The sequence below is a fragment of the Festucalex cinctus genome, chromosome 8 (assembly GCF_051991245.1).
Source record: "Festucalex cinctus isolate MCC-2025b chromosome 8, RoL_Fcin_1.0, whole genome shotgun sequence".
NCBI classification, from domain to species: Eukaryota; Metazoa; Chordata; class Actinopteri; order Syngnathiformes; family Syngnathidae; genus Festucalex; species Festucalex cinctus.
Genome location: NC_135418.1, coordinates 4,370,206 through 4,394,000, shown reverse-complemented (window position 1 = coordinate 4,394,000; position 23,795 = coordinate 4,370,206). Strand labels below are relative to the sequence as shown.

The window sequence follows — 23,795 nt, the reverse complement described above, 5'->3', positions numbered from 1 at the left end:
GCTCGGTGAGAGGAAATGACAACATAAATCAGGCCTCCAACATAATGACCCTAATCAGTTGGGAATTGCAGAAAATGTCATGATGAACTATGCCCTTGTGTTAGTGCCACTGTATATTGTCATTGTGCTGCTTTATGAGTGGGACACATCCTCCTGACAAGGGCTGTATTTAAAAGAAAACATAAAATAAGAAAAAAAGAGACAAAGTTGTTTAAAACTGATAAATTAAAAGACAGAAATTCATGTCAGGTCTTTTCATCTTCTGTTCTTCATCCTATATCTGCACTGACTTTCTTCCATTTGTCCATTTCCTGGGAAGTTGTGGCTTTTAAAATAATAGGCTTAAATGAGCTAGGTGTATTGTTGAAGATGATTTGTGATTTCTGAAACCAGTGGAGGTGTCAGGGAGTAATAACTGCTCTCTCACCAATGAAGTGAGCACAATCAGATGCCTAATTGAAAGTTATTGTCCTACAATTGTCTTACTACACTGACAATTGAACAGTCATTCTGATTTGAGAGGTATTCCCATAACCAGTTTTGTGCCTGGACATATATGTCCAGGAAATCAACATTGTTGACTTATATTTTATTTATGTATTTATCCTCAGATATATACTCAGAGATGCCAAGATACCGTTGTTATGAGGAAGTCAACAATATTATGGTTATGTACAAGATGACATGGGCGGTTAATTTGGCGGTTCGTAGTGTGCGTGCTTCAAAATGAAATTGTTATTATTATTATTATTGTTATTATTATTATTATTATTATTATTATTATTATTATTATTATTAGTAGTAGTGTTATTAATATTAATTGATACTATCATTATCATAATTAATTAATTATCTTAATTGATAATTTTTTTTATCAGTTCAACTTTGCTAAGTCTGGGATTGGCTGACAACCAGTCCAGGGTGTCCCCCGCCTACTGCCCAGAGCCAGCTGAGATAGGCGCCAGCACCCCCCCGCGTCCCTTGTGAGGGATAAGCGGTCAACAAAATGGATGGATGGAACTTTGCTAAGTGTGAGTGTGATCATTTGAGGTGTACTACTGGAATAACAGCGCTGCACATCTTCAGAAGACAAAAAAAAAAAAAAAAAAAAAAAAGGTTACTCATTGTCAGCTCACACAGAGGACCTTTGTCCCAAAAGACAACAATTCTAATAATATTGTCCCTTCTTACATGGGAACACAATATTAATTAGACAAGTTCATTAAAGCTAACCTTGGTATTCCCAAGAAAATATATTTGACATATTTCATCTCCACAAGTTTGTGTTTCCACACCCTTGAGAAGACTCCTTACATGACTTAATGTAAAGATGATTAGAACTATGACACAGTTTAAGTAATATTAAAACAATAAGACAGATCCCAAAGGATTGTGATGGGCTGAAAGGTATGTTATTTTTTTTCTTTGCTAATTGTGCTTTACATGTATAATTGGTTAAATCAGCTTGAGGGAAGAAGTCCGCATCTGGCCTTTTGGTGAGAAAGCAGATCCTCTATTTCATGATTTCTGTCCTCTTGTTGCAGTGTTAATGGACAGGATCCTTGTGCAAGCAGGATTGTCAAAGTCAAATGAAGGAGAGTTGCTGAGAAAATGTGTGGGGAACGTCTCGTAAAAGAGGCTCCAAATCCCAGAATTACTATTCCATTCATGTACAACCAGATACAAACTCATTAGACTTTTCTATTTGCTTACTCTCTATCCGCCCTAGTTGAACTAAAAATATCATGGCCTGCCTTACTTTGCTACATTCTGTCATCGTCTGGGCACAGAAGGCCTTTACGCTGAGTGGTTTGTGTGTTTTCTACTTGGCTTCTTATCTAGACTCTGCATTATGAAACCATGTTAATTTCTGATCTTGCATTATGCTTATGCATTATGATGATGGATATTCTGTCAACAAGGGAACTCATTTCTTTATATACCTTTGTATAATCTTGCCTTTGTCTCCACCAAGATAAATAAAGAAAATAAATCCACCATTAGTGTGACATGCAACTGTATAATTCAAGTGAAAAATATATTTTGAGAGGGTAAATAAAAACAAGTAATTGAGATAAGTAATACAAGTGTGCACTCCCTCTTATGGGGATGTGGCAGTCACATTCAAACTCATGTTAAATGGGACTCTGCGCACACCTGCCACCATAAAAAGTGCCTCAAAATAAAGTTCAACTGTTCTCGTAGGTTTTTCCTGACTTTTTGTAGTCTCATCTGACAGTACAAAGCCATGGTCCACTGAGAGCTTCCTTGGGATCAGAGGGATCCCATTGCTCAAAGGTATCAGTCAGGAAAGAATAAAGAGTGCAGAGGAATTTCCAAGCCATTAAGTAGACCTTGGAACACAGTGAAGAAAGTCATTATTAAGTACAAAAATATGGCAAAATGACATTACCAAGAACTGGACATCCCTCCATGAAAAGATAAGGAGAAAACTGGTCAGGGAAGCTGCCAAGAGGCAACAACATTGGGCCTATTTGGATGGGTTGCTACCATAACAATGTAGGCAATACACACAAAAACTGAAGTTGCTGCTGTTTTGAATCAGTATATGTTACCTTGCCAAAATCTCTGCAATGCGCTGTCTCTGTCTTCATGATGTCAGTGTCATGTGTTTGTGTCTTGCCTCAAGTAATGGTGTCAACTGTCATATCTGTCTTGTGAGCCCATTAATAACACTTAAAATACTTACTTGCTAATGCACACATACATTGTGAACTGAATTGAGTCAACATGTGGAGGATCTCAAACGTGTTACGTTTCCCTTCATCTGGCCATTAAAAGTAGGTGGCCAAAACATGTCAAATTAAAATTAAACTGCACTAATAAACTAACCACCAGAGCGTGCTGGAACTGCACAAGTGGAGTACAACCTGGTCTATTCAACAGATGTGTTGCTTTTAACGTGACATGACAATGACGATATGGCAATTTTAATATCAAAATACCACAATATTGCCGTCATTACATCACTAACCCTGACAAAATAGTTAAGCGGGCAGGGTCTGTAGTTGGGGAGTCATTAGATTCAGTGGTGGAAGTGGTGGACAGGTGCTTGGGGAGAAAGGTACAGGCCATCCTCAACAACACGAGGCATCTGCTGCACAAGACACTTTCTGCTCAAAGGAGCAATAGATCTGCTCGTCTTCTCCATGGGCGCTGCAGAGCTGAGCGTTTTAAGAGATCTTTTATTCCAGCTGCTATCCGTTTTATAATAATTAATATTGATGTAAACTGTCGGGTTTCTTTTCTTTTATACATTGAGTACTTTTGAGATGCATGCTTTTATTGTTTATTTTCCTGATGCTGTTGCTGGACAACTACATTTCCCCTACGGGGAATAATAAAGTATCTATCTATCTATCTATCTATCTATCTATCTATCTATCTATCTATCTATCTAATCTATCTAATCTATCTATCTATCTATCTATCTATCTATCTATCTATCTATCTATCTATCTATCTATCTATCTATCTATCTATCTATCTATCTATCTATCTACATTGCATAAAGCTCATATGTGTCCTGTCCTAAGTGTGCTTTTTGTTGAAATTGCTTGTTATTTCAATACTAGTGCGCCTCATAATAGCAGCTGTCAGGTTGTTGTGTGCACGGAAGATTCATCAACTTGATTAACTTGCAACTTAAAGGTCTTTTTCACCAATTGATCTACTCATTTTGATGTACTAGTCTGTTCATTTTCAACTAGTATTGTGCATTCTAAACGTAAGTTTATGCTACAATGTATGTTTCGTTTGTCTTTTTTTTTTTTTTTTTACTCAGTCATGTGACGTTATAGTCAATATAAACTCTGGAGTCTTTTGACATCCAGGATCTGTTGCTTCCTTGAACCTACTGTAGTTACTGAATAATTAAATAAAGTAAATGTTTAACATGTTTTTTTGCAAGTTCCTGATGTTGTGTTGTGAGGAGTCACTGTATACTGGGTCTGGCAGAAACAATTGGATACTTTACTTTGACAACAGTATGCTCCCATAGGCGAACATATTGTTGACCCCACCATCGCCTAGCTGTTTCTCCTTGCTAAGCAGGTGCGACACATCAGCGTATTGAGTCTTCAAATGTCAGAAGAATCACTTTTTGTTTATCTTAACTTCTGCCTAGCTGTTTATTCTAGCCAGAGCTGCATCTCCATCAACAATGATTCCCTAAAGATACGCCCCCACATATCTGGACCTGTTTACACTCTGCCTGTCCCGAAAGCTGATCATTCCACCTGGTTAATATTAAATGATGCTTGCAAGGAGAGGTGTTTGTTCATAAACACAAAACCTGCTTCTCCTGTTTACTGTAGCCATAACAGCAATCACTTATTAAACACACTGCTGCTTTGTGAGTGTGAGTGGTCTCCTCATCCCCCTTTTCCTTTTATGTTTCATTTGGTTCATTGAAATGAGCTACTAGCTGTAGTGATGTCAGTGTTCTTTTGACACCGTCGTCTTGAGGTATTATTTTTGTTGGAATGGCTGGCAGGTGTAAATTTGTCGTCTGAGAAGACAAGTTGAGTCATTTTTGGGAGAATATCTTCCCGCAATGTTTTTTCTTAGCAGAGAACATCCAAGTATTGTGACCAGTGACTGAGCTTTTGCAACATGACATACATGTTTTGTAGCTAAATCATAGAAGTACTGCAGCAATGTATGCTAATTATTGGTCATTTCTAAAATTACAAAATTTCTTAGCACAGTTTCTCACAGTTTGAGTTGTCCATAAGTTTTGTGTAGGTCTTGTGAATTTTCCCATGAATCTGCAGCCAAAATACAGCAAAACATAAACTTCTTCAAAAGCCTTGAGAAAGATTCTGTTGTTGCACCTTTAGTACAGTTTGTTATGTTGTCTAGCCTCGCAACCAAGCTGAACCCAAAGAACTCTAAAGTGAACGACTCCCCTTTGTCCCCTCCTTTGTGTGTCCTTATCTCACTCAAGAATTGTGCTCTTGTTGTGTGCTTGTGTAAACAAGGATTGTGTGAGAACTGGCTGAATTGTAGCAGATGGCTGCTGGGGCTTGACTGTCATGAGCATTAAGGAAAAACACAACATGGAGAGGGTCAAAGCACAGCTGTGCAAGCCAACCCTACCTTGAGTGGACGGCGGTTGTGTTGGAGCTGTAGAATTTTGAGCAGCCTCGACCAGGATTAGATTTCTAGAAAAATGTTTTTGGAGAAGAAGCAGCAGCAGCAAGGTGAATGAGCTCTGGACACTTTCTCTTAACCTTCAACCTGTCGTCTTAGCTGGGAGACTGTTTGTAAGATCCTCATCTTGAGGTAGTTAGAAAACGCTGATATCTGTTTTGAGAAGTTGAAGCCATATGTGAGCATAGCTTGCAAAAATAATTTCATTTGAGTTTTTTTCAGACTTGATAAAATCAGAAAGGAATATGGAAGTCGGATTTGGGACTTACTGTGTGAACAAGGATTTGGTACCTATAGGGATCATATCAGGCTCTTCTTAATATCTTGTGAATGTGTGGTTTGCCACTCCATTTATATCTTTTTTATACTTTAGAAATCAGCAAAGGGTTGTAATATTATGTAAATGCTTGACACCAAATATTATGCTTCATTTGCCACATTCCACCGACCCCAGAAGTTGTAACTCATGAACTGGAAATTAGGTCATGACACATGACGTCTGCATATCGTTCCTACTGGCTGGGTGAATCAGTGATGAAACATCATATTCAGAAGCAAGTCTGATGCAACATTTTGACAGTGACAATACTGCTGAAAAACACAGCACTGACTTGACATTGAAATGAACCAAATCTGTTACTTGTAATGTTAGACTGTGATTTTGAACCTTGGATGCTGTCACTGTCATCATCTCTCTCTCTCTCTCTCTCTCTCTCTCTCTCTCTCTCTCTCTCTCTCTCTCTCTCTCTCTCTCTCTCTCATGTTATTTATATTTCTCTTTTTTTATTGTTATTTCATTTTGAATTATTCTTCAATAAATTAATGAAAGAGAAGATTTATGGATTTTATTTTTCGTCAATTAAAATACATTTTAGCCATCCCTCCAAATATGCATGCATTACTATTCAGTATTGTAGCCTTTTCTCTGCTTTATTGTGAGACTCTACATTAAAATGTCCCATGAGTCATTCTTTTGATTACTGTGGGAGATGCATTTGTAAACATGCCTTTCTATTATAATTAGGTAACATTTGACAATTTACGTCGATGACAGGGCTGTACTGTAGCATATAATAGATTTTCATTTATTCATTTAGTGAATCTTCTCCCCAAAAACACTTAAGCATTTCCCCCCTTTGTATTTGGGGGGGGGGGGGGGGGGGGGGGGGGGGGGGGGGGGGGATACCCACTTCTGAAACTAAGTGAGGCTAATTGAAGTCAACACATAGTTTTTCCTCAAATGTCATTTAATTTGATGTGAATCCCTGTTTTTACTGTATGTAGTGCTGTTGTGTTCCGTGGCCTGTAGATGGAGTTGTTAGTCGATGTGTCCCATACCACAGTCTTCCTTTTGCTCAGTGCCTGTTTAGAAAATCCCATTATGGAAGGAGTCAATGCCAGACTGGAAGGGTTAGCTGGGTCAACATCTGTCTCGAGAGGGAGTGGTCTCGGCCCAGAGAACAGGGCCTGTAGGCCGGGCTGGGGCTGTTCTAACAGGCCTCTAAGTGCAGGGGGTGGTGTGACACACCACTGAACCGGCACAGGCCACAGTGTCAGATGACTCTCGGCAAGGTTGGGCTTTTCAGTAGATTGAACCATACTGTACTTAATTCATGTTGGGTTGCAAGTTCATTGACGCTCACGATGGCCGCTGAAGCTACTTCCTGAAAATCATGACCTAAATTGAAACATGCTGTTTATTTTCTTGAAATAGTGAGATTACTATCTCACCTATGCTTTTCACATGTTCTCTTTGACAAGTTGTCAAGCCCAATTTCCTGTCTGTCAGCTTGAGTGTCAAAGTATGTCTATATCTTGTTTAGATCAGCATCTCTAGAGATGCTCTGTCCAAGCCACTGAGACATTAACATACGTTGGCCCTCCTATTACACGCCTTAAATGCAACCTCATAAATCTGTATTTAGTTCCATTTTCCCTGGCTTTCATGAGGCCCTGTGTTTTAAAGGCAATTATTCTGTTTCAAATAAATAATTAATCAGGCAAGTAAATTTGCTTCTGCCTGACTTGGTCAGCTTCATTAACCTGCAATTGTGAGGCTTGGTGAGTTGCACCAGTATGGCTTGCACCCAATGCACAATGGATTTAAATAGGGATGTTCTTCCATCCATCCATTTTCTTGACCACTTACCAGTCACCGTTTTACAATCAGGAAGTAGAAATTAGTAGAATAGAAAATTGCCATTAATTTTTTTCAGTTTTAAGAAAAAATGCTTTAATGAGATATATACTGTATATTTCTTTAATATTATTTGTCGTTTTTTGTTTTTTTTTGTTTTTTGTTTTTTTTAAATGTTATGAATCAAAAGTACTTGTGGTATTGGTACTTGGTATCAGTATCAGTGACAAGAGTTGAGTCCTCGTACTAGTATTGGTCTGAACAAAAGTGGTACTGAACATCCCTACCAAGTACCAGTACCACTATAGTACTTTTGATTCATAAAATTTCAGAGAAAAAATTCATAAAATTTACGAAAAAAAAAAAAAAACACCAAATGATTTTAAAGAAATACCTTTATATCACAATATAGCATTTTCCCTTAAAATTGCATGAAATTAATGGCAAATTAATGTCTGTTCTTCTAATTTCTTATTTTGACTTCCTGATCAAAATGGCTACAAGAGGGCAGCAAATACTGATATCGGCTACTGTCGTAATTACCAGTACTTTGAAATAAGGCTGGGTATCGGCCAATACCAAGACCTGGTATCAGTACTCAATCATTCCTAGCTGTAAGTCATTCTACGGATTAAAAATATACGGAGGTGGACACCTTTGTCTCCCGTCCGTATCTTCCAGTCGTTGAAAAATACACTGACTGAGAAGGACCGTCTGTACTGACCCGGATCAACGGACAAGAACCGTCTTCAGTGGTGCTCAGTCTGTGTATTTGTTTGAGGCTTTGCGCCATAAAGCACTCTCTAAAAATGTGGGCATCCGTCAATGGCGGGAAGCGATGGGAGATGCAAGTGTCCACCTCTGAAAATATAGCAGCGTTGATACAGACCAGTCTCACAAGGGCTTTCCCTTCACAAAAAAAAGAGTGCATCATCTATGTGTCTTTTACAGTATGTATGCAGAAACATTACAGCTAAAATGTTTGTTTCCAATTTTACACATGAAACAAAACGTTTGTTGGTCCTTCTATTCAGTTGAAATTTGAACAACAACATTCTTCCTCAACATCCCACTGGGATTATTTATATTCAAAACTGCATTTTGGTGTTAATTTGAACAGCCCTGGAGAATTGCCCTGTTTTCACTCAACCTTGCACTGGATGTTTCTCATCCAGCTCTTTTGGCACGCCTCACATAGTGGCCCTGGTTCCCATTAAAAGGCCATTGAGCAGTGGTTCTTCTGGGAGCCATGCAAGTAAATATATCCATTTCCATAGAAAGTGTTTTGTTTTGGAGGGCCAGTGTTTTCTTGGGCTCCTCTGCATTAACTCATCGTAGGCTGGGTTCCTCTCCGATATGTTTGTACCCCAGCCCCCTCAGAGCAACCTTATTCATACTTCATGATGGAGAACACAAACAAAACCCGAGTTTGACTCCATAGTTTCCATACCAGTGCAAAGAAGAGCAAACAAGCAAGCAAAGAGCAACAAGGAGATCTGCAATAAAAGTGAAATTCTAAAGGAAGGATATGACAGATGTTTATATTTTGTCCCGGAGTTGTAACACAACCTGATTGCTGTGTTTTAACAGCTGTTTGACCTTGTCTCTCTTGCGCTCGCCCTCCCTGTCCGTTTTCTCTCTGCAAGGTTTTAAGTCATGATGCAAGAATCTGGGACAGCGACAACAAGTAATGGACCATTTAATCAAAATGGAGGCGCAAGCAGAGCGAACGATTCCAAGGAAGGACAACGCAAGAACGCGACACCGTCAATGGATGTGACTGCAGCTGATCTTACGCACCTCCAACAGCAGCAGGTAGAGCAAGTCCCCCTTTCACACCTGTCTTCACTTTATTAAGACATGTCATCAGCAGACCCACACCACCTCTTTAAGTGCCAATTAATATTTTATTCATCTTCAAAGTACATCTCGTACATAAACACATTACTATTATTATTTATGTATATTGAGGCACTTTTTGAATATTTAAATAAGGGGAAGTGCTCTCTCTGTGTGATTGTGTTTGCTTGCAAATGTGTTTACCGTAGCATGCGGCATCTGAATTTGTAAAATATTTATCGTGATGTTCGGACACATTTTAAGTGTGTAGGTGCAACAAGATTTTGTTGACAGTTGAAAAAAAAATTACATTCAATGGAATGACAGCGTTTTCTTTGGATCATTGTAAACAAACCTTGCACTCAAGGGAAATGCCACGCTCTGATGTGTTAACCAATGAGGTGCAGAGTGGCACATCAGTGTGCTTGTCACCGAAGCCCAAAACATTTTCTCCCATCTCAGTTTAGAGGCGGAAAGACAGGCTCTTTCTGTTGGTGTCAGTGTTATGTGTGGCATACGACAGCGTGTTTAAGGAAACAACATTGAAAAGATCAGCATGTCTTCTGCTATCTTGGTCTCGCCGACAGGGCAACTGAGGCTGTTGTCAGGAGCTGTTTGGTGATGATGCGCAGGCTCTGTGCAGCTGACTGTTGTCACAGCACATCCGTCAACTTTTGCTCCCGGAGCGCAACAATACTGTAGATCAGGAACTGAGAATAATTCAGCGTTATAATTCAATAATCTGTTGGCACAATCAATCTGACGGCAAAGTGAAGGTGCTTTTCGATTCCGCTTCTGAAACATAACATACAACATTACATAACTCTTCCCCTTGCTTGTTTGTAATGCATCAATTAAAGAGGAATAAAATGCTAATAATTGCTGAAACTCATCAGCCATCAGCAATATGAAATATACAAATATGTGTACAAATCTGACATGCAGCCATACAAGCCCAAAGGTGATGTTAAATGATGGTGAGGCATGTTTTGGGAAGATCAAAAGTTTGCAAAGTGTTTTCAGGTTAAGTGTAGGGATGGGGGAGTATGATTGCCAGGTATCGGGCCAATATCCGGCCTTATTTCAAGGTATCGGTACTTGTGACCGTGGCCGACAACAGTAACGTCTGTTTTATGATCAGGACATAGGAATGAGCAGAATACAAAATTACCATTAATTTTATGCAATTTTAAGGAAAAATGCTATATTAGACTATAGATCTTTGTTTGAAATTATATGTAATTGTTTTTTGGGGGATGGGGGGGATTTTATATATCAAAGTACTAGTGTAACAGTATTTGGTATCAATACTGGTGACTACTCAAGAGTTGAGTAATTGTAGTCATGTCAGTCTGAAACAAAGTGAAGATATCTAATTTACTCATTCAAGCCCAAAAATGTGTAAAAACGTTTTTAATACTTTGTCATTCACTCCCAAAAACGTGTTTACACGTTTGTGTTTTTTATGCAAGAGCATACAAAAGGCTTTGATTCAGCTTCTGCCATGAAGAGGTGCAATGGTAAAGCAATGGTAGTTATTAAATACACAGCCAGCAGGTGGCAGCAGAGTATAAGAGATCAGCCAGGGCCATGTTGCAACAAGCTGTTTGTCAGTGTTTTCACCGGGAATTTCAATATTGATGAAACTTAACTATATTCTAATGCTAATGGCTGCAAAATGGAAACAGATACAAATATACTTTTTTTTTTCCTGATGAAAGAAGATACTCTAATCTTTCTTTTTGTAGGTTCCATGTTTTTATAGCAATAGAACACAATATTCTGTGGGCCTTGCAAAATCTGTCAAAGGGGGTTTCTTCAATGAAAATGGCTGGGAGTCAATGAGTTAATAGTATCATATTGGAAAAAAATGTTATAAACAGAGTAGGACACAATAGAATGCGTGTCTAAAAGTCTTCAGTCTTTGGGCCACTTGAGAACTGCTCTGTCTCCCCATTCTGTCAGCTCGACATCTCTGCCCTTTTTCCGTCGCAGGCGGAGTATGTCGTCAGTGAGAAATTCATAGCCATACTGAATTCATTAGTGCAGTAGTCACAGAAAACCATGGATGAAATTTCAATAACTGCAGGCCACAGTTGAGTAAACAGTTGCGTTGAAACCTAATTCCTGTTGACTTTTTCCTTCATTCTTTACCAGAGGCATTTACTTTGATTCACTGTGCAAAGACAACAGGGTTGCATGTGAGGCGGCATAGAAGAATGAGGATGTCACAATTGTGTACTTAACAACACAATTAGGTGGTAAGAGGATATCCACAAATTGAAGCACTATAAAAATTATAATCTTTGTACAATTATCTCATACTTTGACATATTGTACTTATTTCCCATTGTTGATTCTGTTTCACTTATTTCCTCACCATCTATCAAATTACCTTGCAAAAACATCCATGTTGTTTAACCTAGATTTAAAAAAAGAAAAAGGTCAATCTAAAATCTTCTCCATACTCAAATACAATTGTCATCGACTTCCTTAACTGTGTAGGCATAACAAACCTGGCAGTGACATATCATTTATTCTTATTAGGCAATATAACAATGAAAGACAGTCCTCATTAATAAAGACGGGGGGGTGAAATAATTGTAATCTGTTTGATCATCTTGATTTTGACAGGGGAATTCATCTTGTCGACTAGTCAGATCTGGGGGAAGTGGACCATAAGCTTAACTCAAGCATGTCTATTAATGAAATTAGATTCAAATACAGCTTGATAAGAATGAAAGTCGGGAGAATAGATGGCACAGTTATCTTTGAAGAAATTGTGGAACTTAAAGGTGTACTCAACACTGAATCAACTTTTTTTTTTTTTTCCTCTGATAAACTGTATAAACTTGGCTTCTACTAATGCTGTCTATATGCCCTGGTCATTACTTTGACATTTTAGTGCATTTTTGTTGAAAGTTTTGTTTCTTTTCTTTGAAATCATGTGTTTGGCGGCATCTTAAGGTTAAACACTGGGATAAACACAATTTGGCTGTTTGTCCTCTCATTACACGAGAAGTGGCCGATTACGTCACTTGTGGACTGTGACGTCGCCCCCGCCACTCAACGGTTCAGTTTCGTACACACGTCCTTAAACGCCTTTTTAGCGAGATGCTGCTGTCAATCACAGCCAGGCCACACCCAACCCTCTTCCCATTTGCAACCCAATGGTCCTCCAGACAACACCCCCTTTGAACACCAATTTCAAATCTTACCCTGCCTTCACATGCTATGGAAAAGATGGACTTTACCACTTGGACACTCCTAATTACGACCGAGTTCTGTTCATGTGCTTTTGTTGTATCAAAAAATAAATAAATAAATAAATAAATAAATAAATAAATAAATAAATAAATAAAAAATACACATGGCAGCTGACGTAGTCTTTCTTCGTAAAACCGAACAATTACGGGAAATAATGAGTTGTAGAAGGACAGGACATTTAATTGTGTACGCTACGTAATTGTATAGATTCTAAAATAACCTGCAACATACAACCATTGTCATCCTATTGGATGACAATGCCCTTAATAAGTGTTAATATTTCTTGCTATTCACAAATCCGTCTGCGCTCGCCGCCATGTTGAAACTAGAAAGGTTCTCTCAACTTGGAAACTCGTGTATCAAATAAATTCCCAGTTGTTTAGTGGAAAATATGACATGAGGGGGCATTTATGTGCAATTTTCTCCTCGACATGTGGTATTTACCATAATTCCGATACCACGTGAAGACAGCATTAGTGAGGGGTGGAGCAAGTCTGACTTCCTGTTGAGTACACCTTTAATGCCCGCAGCACACTGAGCAACACTGCAGAACACCTCTTAACTGGGCAATCAACAACAACAACAACAACAAAATACAGTCAGCAACTGACCCTAAGACACATTAACACATAAACAACTTGCTGCGGACATTCTTAAATATGAGGAAATAACGTTGTATAGTGTCACATACATTTTTATTTGTATTTTTTTTTAACCATGAACATGTTGCAAAAGTCTAGGAAGAAACATATTGCCCTGGCCACTCAATACCATGACAAGGTATTTGACCCCTTTTCAATGTATTTATTTTTTTGCATAGTGTAATTTCCAAGATCACCAAACAAATGTAAATATTAAAAATAACACTTTAAATATTCAGTGGCATTTTTAAACAGTGATTTTATTTATTTAGCAAAAAGAAAGGGCGGCACGGTGGCTGACTGGTTAGCATGTCGCCTCCCAGTTCTGAGGACTCCGGTTCGAGTCCAGGCTTCGGCCATTCCTGGGTGGAGTTTGCATGTTCTCCCCGTGCCTGCGTGGGTCTTCTCCGGGTACTCCGGTCTCCTCCCACATTACAAAGACATGCATGGCAGGTTAATTGGGCGCTCCGAATTGTCCCTAGGTGTGCTTGTGAGTGTGGATGGTTGCTCGTCTCTGTGTGCCCTGCGATTGGCTGGCAACCAGTACAGGGTGTCAAGAAAATGGATGGATGGATGGATGGATGGATACTTGAAGTGCAGCAGACCTCATGTTGAACTTTTTTTCTTATTTTTATTTTTTTACTTCTGCTCCATTTGGGTGTGCTGCATGCTTTCACAAGATTTATTCCCTCAAAATCTGCAAAAGTTTATTTTGCAGAAGCTGTGGTTTAGTTACTGTATATGCTCATGAGGAAGTGAAGATACTGTTGTTGACAACACAAAAACGCTTTGCTAATACAGTAGTCTGTTTTGTGATTCAACAAATTTGCGACTCCAAATAGTGTTGTGAGAATCCTGCTGTTTAAACCAGTAGACATTTTGGGACAAAGCTGTTGGGAAGAAAACATTATCTAACTTTATCATCAGTCCGAGGGGTTATGTCGTTTCGATCTTTCTTTCTTTCTTTTTTTTATTTATTTATTTTTGTTATTTTTTTTTAATCTACAAGCAAACAAGTTAAAAACTCACCCAGTCAGTATCTTTTCTTCTGCTTCCTACTGACTGGCCCAGATGTTCATAATATTGCATGTGTAGAGAATACAGAATGACACGCATAACAGACTGCAGAATGTGCTGAGTGGCATAGATTTCCAATCTGCATAATGCAAGTCATACATGATTCCCTGTGGAGGCTTGCGAAGGTGGAAATGCACTTTTCAGCCCCACTGTCATCGACCGCTTTCCTGCTGAGCTTTAGAGGACCTGCTGATAAACCTTTCTGGAAGAATATAACTCAGACACATACACAGGTGGAGATACCTGAGAATCCCAAAGGATTCACAACCAGATTGAGGACAAATTATTCAGCATGATCATGTCTGTGTTAGATAATAATGAAAGGTAACCATGGTCTGCTGTTTCTGTTTCTTTTCAGTCCAGATTATTGGAAATTACCTCTCGTAAGACCCCCAGTGGTAAATTTAGAAATGTAGCCAGATAGCATTTGTGCTTTTACATGTCACCTGCCACATACAGTGTACTGTGGTGAAGCAACTCTTGCTGTCCATGGAAGTTAGGAACAAGCATGCACTGCAAAATTTAAAAAAAAAAATGTTTGTATTATAATATTAATAGTTTAAAGCAGCTATATGGAGGATTTAAAATTTCAAATCGCTACTGCCACCTGCGGCCGAAAACAAATTGCACGCTCGTACACGCTGCACGCCCTCGTACGTGCACGACCTCATTACTGAAGACTCAGAGGCTGGACTCTTCATATCCAATTAACTATGTTTTCAGAGGTATTTTCAGAGCTAAGAAGTTTTATAATGTTATACAAAGCTGGCCACTTCACGGAATGAGACTCTCGATCCCCACTAAACAATTGATGTCCACGGGACGCGCAGATCATATTGCATTAGTCAGTCGAAGACCAGTTTTGTACTGTACTCCAAAACGATGTGCAAATTACGTCAATTAATTACAATTAATTGGACCTCATTTCGATGTCAATATGCATTTTCATATTGTAGTCACCCCGCTCGACGGACGTCAACCTGATTTCAATTATTAATAGTTTGTCGCCCCCAGGCTAGTGTCATTGTGCATTAGCCGATAGGTGGGCCGTCATTTATGGAAATTGACGATTGAGAAAAACATATAGACCCATTCACTGCTTAGTGTGATATGGCCGTGAATGTTATCGCCATACAGTAGTAGCGTTCACATTTTGCTAGCATGATGTAGCTACAATAGGTTGTTGTCACGGAGGAAAATAAGGCAACATTTAGCCTGATTGAAACGTCGCGGAATGGAACGTCTGTTCTTCATAAAGTCATTCTTTTCTATTTCATTCAATCTTGCCGCCCCTTTCACGCTAAATGTTACCTACTACCTCCTTTCACCCCTAGTTAGGACCGAGAAGTGATCGAGCTTGAGGTTACTGCTAATTGAAAACAACTCTTTTTTTTTTCTTTTTCTTTTTTTCTTTTTTTTTTTTTCTTTTTTTTTTTTTTTTTTACTTTTTTTTTTACAAGATACTCGGTTCTTACCTTTTGGAGTAGAAAGAAGTTGTGAATCACTTTTCTAATCCAAGTCCCATCTCAACTCTCTCCACCGCTGAAATATCAAACCGATGTTCACTCTTGTTCTTGCCCGGCGTCGGTCACTATCAAGTTTAGATTTTTTTTCGTGGCACTTGACATTGTTTTCTTTTTTTTCTTTTTTTCTTTTAGCCTTCCGGGGAGTAATGGCGGGTGTCTGGGGCACGCTAGATGCAGATGGTGGTTCCTTCAGAATAGATTCAATTGCAGCGAAAAGCTGTACTATATTAGTTCCGTCTTCGCGACGACAGGAAACAACGAACGAGCACGCACGTGACGTCACATCCCGCAGACAGAGGGCGGGAAATTCGAACGATTCGGACCGGGTGCTTCCTAAAAAATATTGGCCAGAGGCTTATAGGAGTACCTATTATGAACAACTAAGATGTTGATCTACTAATTAGAATATGTTTTAGTCATAAATGGTCAAATAAAAAGGCTATTTAAAGATATTTTTGGGGGGAAATCCTCCATATAGTAGCTTTAAACTCTAGGTATATATATATATATATATATATATATATATATAGTAAGGGAAATCGGTCCAATTAATTATTAAATCATCCATCCATCCATCCATTTTCTTGACCGCTTATTCCTCACAAGGGTCGCGGGGGTTGCTGGCGCCTATCTCAGCTGGCTCTGGGCAGTAGGCAGGGGACACCCTGGACTGGTTGCCAGCCAATCGCAGGGCACACAGAGATGAACAACCATCCATACGCACAAGCACACCTAGGGACAATTCGGAGCGCCCAATTAACCTGCCATGCATGTCTTTGGAATGTGGGAGGAGACCGGAGTACCCGGAGAAGACCCACGCGGGCACGGGGAGAACATGCAAACTCCACCCAGGAAGGCCGGAGCCTGAACTCGAACCGGAGTCCTCAGAACTGGGAGGCGGACGTGCTAACCACTCGATCACCGTGCCATTATTAAATCAATAATTGTTAATTATTAAGTTAATAATCAATTATCTCATTAATTGAAGGAGACTCAAACTTAATGTTTAAATTAAGTTGAGCTTGCCTGCGGAGCACCACATCTCTTTTTGATAATTTTATCAGGATAACAGATGAGAGCCTCGTTGAATCAGTCATTAAAATGAAGGTTGTGGCCTTACTACAATTTTGTGAGTTCTTTGTTCAGCTTAGAGGTCACTATAAATTGATGAAACACACACACAGTAAAAACAGGTTTTGAGTTTTGTGCACGTTTATTCTCTAACCTAGGTAGGGAAATCTACTTAGAACTTAAAGAAGCAAAACTAACTACTGTGATAGGAAATAAAACGAGAACTAAAGTAATGAAATCATCAAAGGAAAAGAAAACAAGAAAAGAGAAACGGTCTTAGCCAAGGTGATGGATTTCTTAAATCAAACCAACATGGGACCCACAATCAACCTAGTTTGCACCAATTTGTACGAGGGCGAAGGCCTGCAAAGTTGTACTTACATATGGGGTTGGTCTGAGAAGCAGGACCCTGGATGGAGACTCGCCAAGCCCGTTTGAAGAAGGGATGAAGAAGGTTCAGTTCAGAAGAGGAGTAGAATTCGTCCGGCTGGCCAACTGAGCTTCACGGGGTCAACCTGCTGGCTGGGAAGAGGCCCTTTTTGGGTGAGGCCTCAGGGTGCCTAGAAAGGCACCATCCGTTTGAGCCTGTGCAGGGACCAAAAGCAGCGTGTTTCGCCGCGCCTGTCACAACACGCGATGCCTTCCGTGCGTTGCCGTGTGCTGGTGGTTAAGCTAGCTGGGCTAGTTCTTTGTCTGGCAGCAGGAACAGAAGGGCCAGGGGCCCAAGAGAGCAGAGCCAAAAGAGCAGCGAATTGGCAACTGAATTTTGATTACCTTTCATTATTATCTGACACAGACGTGATCACTCTGAATAATTTGTCCCCAATCTGGTTGTGAATCCTTTGGGATTCTCAGGTATCTCCACCTGTTCTGTTCATATTGTTACAATATCACATGAGACCCAGCATAGCTTTTGCATCCAGCTTATTGGAAAATCAGTGAAAGAGGATAACATCAGTGTTATGACACTGTATATTGCCTTAAATTGCTTTATTGGTAAAATGATAGTGCTCGTCCAATTTGAATAATTTCATGGAATCCCTCACAGAACAGATTAATTATGTTATCACACAACTGGCAACATCTGTCTTTATACCACAGCACATGACATTTTTATTACAGGCTAAATTTCTTTGCTGGTTCTGGCAATTGATGTGTGATCTGATTATTAATCACAGATGCACAGCTATGGTGAAAACGGGATGAGAATTATTTGAAAAACAAGGACATTATTATTACAGTGGAACCTCCAAATTTGAACACTTTAAACGGCTTATCATTTGAGAACGGACCAAAATATTTCTGAAAGGTTTCACAAAAATGAGTGGAAAATGTCATGTTATCTGGCTTTGCTTTTCTGTTGTTTTTTTTTGTTTTTGTTGTTTTTTTAATTTTTGATGTCACAGTCGTATATCTTAACAGCTTGCTTACAGACACATTTTCAAAAATAGGCAGCTCACAACAAAATTACTTGCTTGTGTAATTTTACCCTTGATTCGTGGGCAGGCACTTCAAAGATTCACATTTTTATATATGAAGCCATTAAAAAGTAATTTTTTCCAGGATATAGTATGTTACCATGAAGGCAACCTCCCATTTTTGCCTTGTCCACCCCAATGACCTGTAAAGCCGCTATCCCATTGAACTGCGAACATTGCTGAACGCTGCAAATGTTGAATTTGCAAAACATGAGGTTGTAGTCTCTGTCATTGTACGAGATATCTGCAACGTTTGCAATGTAAAAGTGACATTTGGGACAACGCACAAATTAACCTAAAATTTGAGTGAATTGATCCACACAACAGACTCAATTATTATTTTTTTGTTTTCTTTATATTAGAAGATGCAATTATTGGACATTTTTGTCCAGTCAATCATCGCCGTGACGCGTTTGTGTGCAAGGAACCCCTGTTCATTTTCGAATTACTTCCTGGTCTAATTTTATGCTACAAAAATGAGTATGGAATCGCCAAGTATATTGCCATAAATATCACTCAGTCAGGTTTTTCATAATTTTCCCTGGAGAAAGAAAAGGGGAAAAAAGACGTTTGTAGAAGTGACTGGAGAGGCATGCGACACATCCAATTATGCGCAACCAGTCCTTACGGTGGCATTATGAATGAAAACTGTGACTGATTGTCCCCAAAATTTATGAGTACATGTGCAGACACATATTAATCATAGTTTAAAAATATTAGAACGACGCTCGCAATAATTTGGATAATAATTAAGACGGAAGCACTGCCGCACATTCATATAGGCCTACTACTACTACTACTACTACTCATAATAATAATAATAATGCATAACACTTTCAAATATTATAAATAAATGCTGCGAGTTCCGTTCTAATATCTCCAGACTATTATTATCACGTCATAAATTTTGGTGACAATCAGTCGTGTGGTTTTTGTTTGTTTGTTTTTTTTAAACAAAGTGACGTAATGTTTTGTGTGTATAGCGGCCAGGAGTAATCATGGCGTGAATAATAATAATAATAATAATAATAATAATAATAATAATAATAATAATAATAATAATAATACTGCAAATTTAGTTCTAATATTTATTTTCGGACTATCATTAGCACATGTATGCATACATTTTGAATCAGTCGTGTTTTTCATTCTTATGCCACCATTACGGACCGGTTTCTGCGTGTCACCTCTGACTGTTTTTTTTCCCCTTTCTTTCTCAAAAGAAGAATATATGAAACCTGAGTGGGTAGGAGTGCTATCTAAATTCTGTGAATACTTGACGATGCCATAGGCATTTTTCTAGCACAATATAGTCCTTGAAAGAAGTCCAAAATTAACAGGGCCGTTTGTCCCCCTGCACACCACGTAATTGTGATGACGCGCTGCACAAAAAAGTCCAATATGACAGCGTACATGGTATGTCACCATTTTGACACTTAATCGGCTCCCTTTATTGTTCCGAAGGCCCACCGGTTGGACCAGCGGCCATCTTGGAAAAAGCCGGGCGATGCACGTCGCCAGCTGGGTACTTGCCCGGATATGTTATACATAAATGAAAGCTGAGCTTCTGGAGATTTGAATGATGCCCAACATTTTAAGACACAATCATATCTGCAGGCTGAGTGAGCTTTTAAGCCAGACAATCGTAGATGCAAAAAACAAAAAAACAAAAACAAAAACACACAAAAAAACCAGGTGCAACTCACCCTTTCTGGTCACCTACATTCCCAACATGTGCAACTCCATCCAAACTGGTCCTCAAACATCAAAAAGGGTAAAATTGTTCTTCCACACTGACCCTTTAATCCATAAAGCTATGCTATTGGCTGCTGCAAGGTGCGTCTAAGTTCCAAAATATGCACATCGACCCAGTTTGACTTTTAGCTCCAGATTGGCTCCACGGATTAGCCTCGCAACATTCTTGAACAAACACTTGAGGCTTGGTTTCTAAACGATACCTTGTTTGATCTAATTCAAAGATGTTTTATCTGCCACACAATCCAATGGCCGACTTTGTGCTTCAAATGGTCCTCCTTCCAACCCTCCGTCGTCGCTTAAGCTCATAGCGAAGCTTCTTGGTGATGGACGTTTTGAGAAGCCAATCAGATCCTCAAAACATCGATGTGTTGGTTGCCAGGGTAACTAATTTTTTGAACCCAGACACCCGACGCGTAAACTCTCCATTGTCATAAAGCCACGTTTTTGGTTGCTGCAACCTGCCAAATACGCATAATATTCACCCATTCTTTGGTCGTTTGAGTTAGCACTCATGGCTCTGCAACCATTCTACAAGCAACAAAAGCAAAGGAGTCACGTGGGGAGCGATTGCCCCCATATGTGGTCCAATCCCACAGTCTTCCTTTGTCTATCATGGCCAATGACAATGTGCGTAAAAGGTCGTACAATGCATGTCACAGCGAAACTTCATGGTGATTTACATATTGAACAGCCAATGAGATTCTGAATACGTCGCGGTATTTACCTTTTTTATTTTTTTTATTTTATTTATTTATGTATTTATTTATTTATTTTTAAACGTAAGAACGTCCTAAGTCGTACGTAACGTCGTACGTAACGTCACGTAAGTACAGAACATCATATCTCGTCATGAAGGGACATATCTCTTTGATTGATTTGATTTCATATCAAAATGATGTCTAAATGTGGATATATTCTCTATATAATAGTGACAAATTAAAAGGCTTTCAAAGGGTCTCCCAAATGGCACACTTTTGTTCGCCTGGACCTGATGTTTTGGAAAATCCTGTGTTAAATGCTCATTTTCTGTAGTATTATTGTCAAACATATTTTATTCATTGGAGCTGTGGTCAACTGTGTTCAGAAGAATAAAGAATTTGTTTGAAAGGCAAACCAGCCAGGAACTGGTCATCGGCTTTTAGACACATTCCAGGATAGCGAGCCAATAAACTGATCCTCTTTGTTGAGTCGAACGCCAGTCTACAGTAAGAGGGAGAAAGTGAGGAAGTGATGGAGAGAGAGAAAGATAGAGAGGGCATTTGTCCATTGTTTAAAATGTCTTCCACTGAATGTTCAGATTCTGCACATCCCTCTATTATTTCCCCGCTGTGTGTGTGTGTGTGTGTGTGGGGGGGGGGGGGGGGGGGGGTGCGTGTGTGTGTGTGTGTGTTTCTCCCACGCTCCCTCCCTCGGATGTTTGTCATTGGCTGGTTTCAGCTGTCAATTCTCAGCAATCATGAAATTGAGGATTGTGGTTTGCTGGACTGCCTGGCGTTTTATATGCAGGGCGAGCGGGGGAAAATATTTTCTTGATATTGTTGATTTTGTGACTTAAAAATGTTCAGTGTTAATATCTAGATATCCATGCAATGGTGCTAAGTCCTACTTCAGGCCTACTTACAAGAGCTAATTATTTTTCAGTATTTTATTCAAGTAATGCAGACGACCAACTACTTGTGCTCTTCCATGCACCATATCAAGACTCACATAGAATAATATTGCACTGTCCGGTGTTGTAAATATTGCCATGGCTGGCAAAGTACACAAATAAATTATTTTAATTGACAAAACACTGTTTGAAGAAAACCTGTTTTTCCTCTTGGTTGTAAAGTTTACATTTAGTTGAGTAACATTACCATTTTTTGGGAGGTCATTCTTTAAAGAGTGCCACTTGAGAGACTTAAGAAAGCGCAGTTGCTCCTGAGAAAACAGAGGCGCAGGGCCTATTCATTTTTAATGAGAGCGCTACTTTGCAAACTTCATAGAATTAATATGTATCACTGAAGTCTTTCCTATGCAGAGAACTTGAGGGTAATTAATATTCATAGGCTGTGCTTGTTAACATCCCAATGCCAATGCAATGTAGATCCAATTAACATAGAATGGACCCAGAGGAATTGCCCAGATACTGTAAGCCATTGAAATTAATAGCGGGGGCTGTCTTCTTTTAAAACAGTTATTTGTTTCATTAGGCCTTAATCCTTGTCTGATTAAGGCACCGTTTGGGGCCAGGCAAAAAGTCCAAAGTTTTGTGTGTGCATGCGTGTGTGCATGAGTATGCATGTATGTTCAGGTGGCAGTATTGTGGGAGGTTTTCGACGTATGCATAGAGGGAATCACCTTCAGTGCCACACTAATGTGAAATTCCTGTAGTAAATCGAGTTTTTATATCTTATTCATAATCTCTTTGTACAATATAGGATTTTTTATTTTTTGCTTCTTTGTGTTAGACCACAAGTCTTGTGAGTGGCAGAGAAAGTGCTGGAGGTCCAAGTGGAGCAAAGTGAAGAGAGGGGGATGCCACACTCCCAGTTGTTTGCACACATCTTGCAGGTTTTGCGCCTCAACACACACGGAGGGGCCCCCACTCAAGGCGGGAATCTAATGCCGATGTCAGACTACACGAAAACAGCCCGATTTTAGCCCGACCGACGTGTCGCGGACAAACGGGGCATGTCGTAAACGATTTTGGGTTGTCTTGACGTAGCGTCGCCCGTGTAGTGTGACACGTTCAACGACTGATCGCCTGTTGTCCGGGACGGTTCACGACTATAACGACGAAAGTAGAATTTTTGCTCGTCTTGACGCATAATGTGACATACCTACGACGTCGTCCGTTTGGTTCCACAGCATTGACCAATAGCGAGAGGGAGCGAAACGTCAATCACACACCGAACAGCACATTATAGTTCTTTTTATTTATGTATACATTTGTTTATTTATTTGTTTATGTATTTATTTATTTATCCCCTGGATATTTCATGGGATGGGGCCAGACAGGTGCATCTCGAGGGAAAAAAAAAAAAAAAAACGCCCCGCTGCAGCGCTACGGCTGCACGGAGCGCGCACGCATCTGTGCAACCCGTCAGGCAACGGCGACGTGAATAGAGGACCAAAATATATTGGGACTGTTCTAATAATGTTTGAGATTTGGGCATATCAGTAGGGATGGGCACATATTTAGTGAGGATCGATCACATTTTCATATAGTCGGGCCAGGCCTCGCCGCCTTAACTGTCACCCGCTCTCACTTGAAAAAAAATTTTCCCCCTGGGAGTGAGTGGCGTACTATCCAATGCACCGTACAAAAACAAGACAAATATGAATAAATGAAGCAGTAAAAAATACTCAAACAATATAATATTTCAGTGTTTGATAAAATAATAAAAAAAGATGTCATCCCGCAAATTAATGAACAAAATCGGCTATATTACCCCGGCGCAAATAGGCCTAAATAAATTAAAATACAGTGTTGGCTACTAAATCATATTTTAAACACTATTGCGGAGCAGGGAGCGCAAGCAATGCGCTCACATCACACTTGTCCCATGCGTGCTCCATTCACGCAAACACTCCCTGTCCGTGCCTCTTTTTTTATTTTTTATTTTTATTTTTTTTTTTCCCACTTCCCCGACAAACAGTGGCCGGCGCGTCTCTCTTGGCAAGACAACACGCGATGATCGGCTGGTGTCTTGTCGCGTTCAGACGTGTAGTGTGACTACACGCCCCGTCCACGACACGGAGCGAATTTGTCGTGTAATGTGACAGCGCAACTGTTGCGTAAGACAAAAAAATTGCGTAGTCTGACATTGGCATTATGCTGCAT

General features: G+C 39.6%; 1 protein-coding gene across 7 annotated transcripts in view; it reads left to right on the top strand.

Moving 5' to 3' along the window:
* Positions 1 to 23,795, top strand: part of foxp1b (forkhead box P1b) — a 346,037-nt gene that overhangs the window by 110,526 nt on the left and 211,716 nt on the right. For all 7 annotated transcript variants that reach the window (XR_013284556.1, XM_077529009.1, XM_077529011.1 and 4 more), the window contains one exon: positions 8,959 to 9,127. Coding sequence is in view for 6 of the 7 variants with exons in the window: in XM_077529009.1 (XP_077385135.1) it covers positions 8,969 to 9,127 (159 nt within the window). In the remaining variant the exon portion in view is untranslated. The remainder of the gene's footprint in view (positions 1 to 8,958; positions 9,128 to 23,795) is intronic.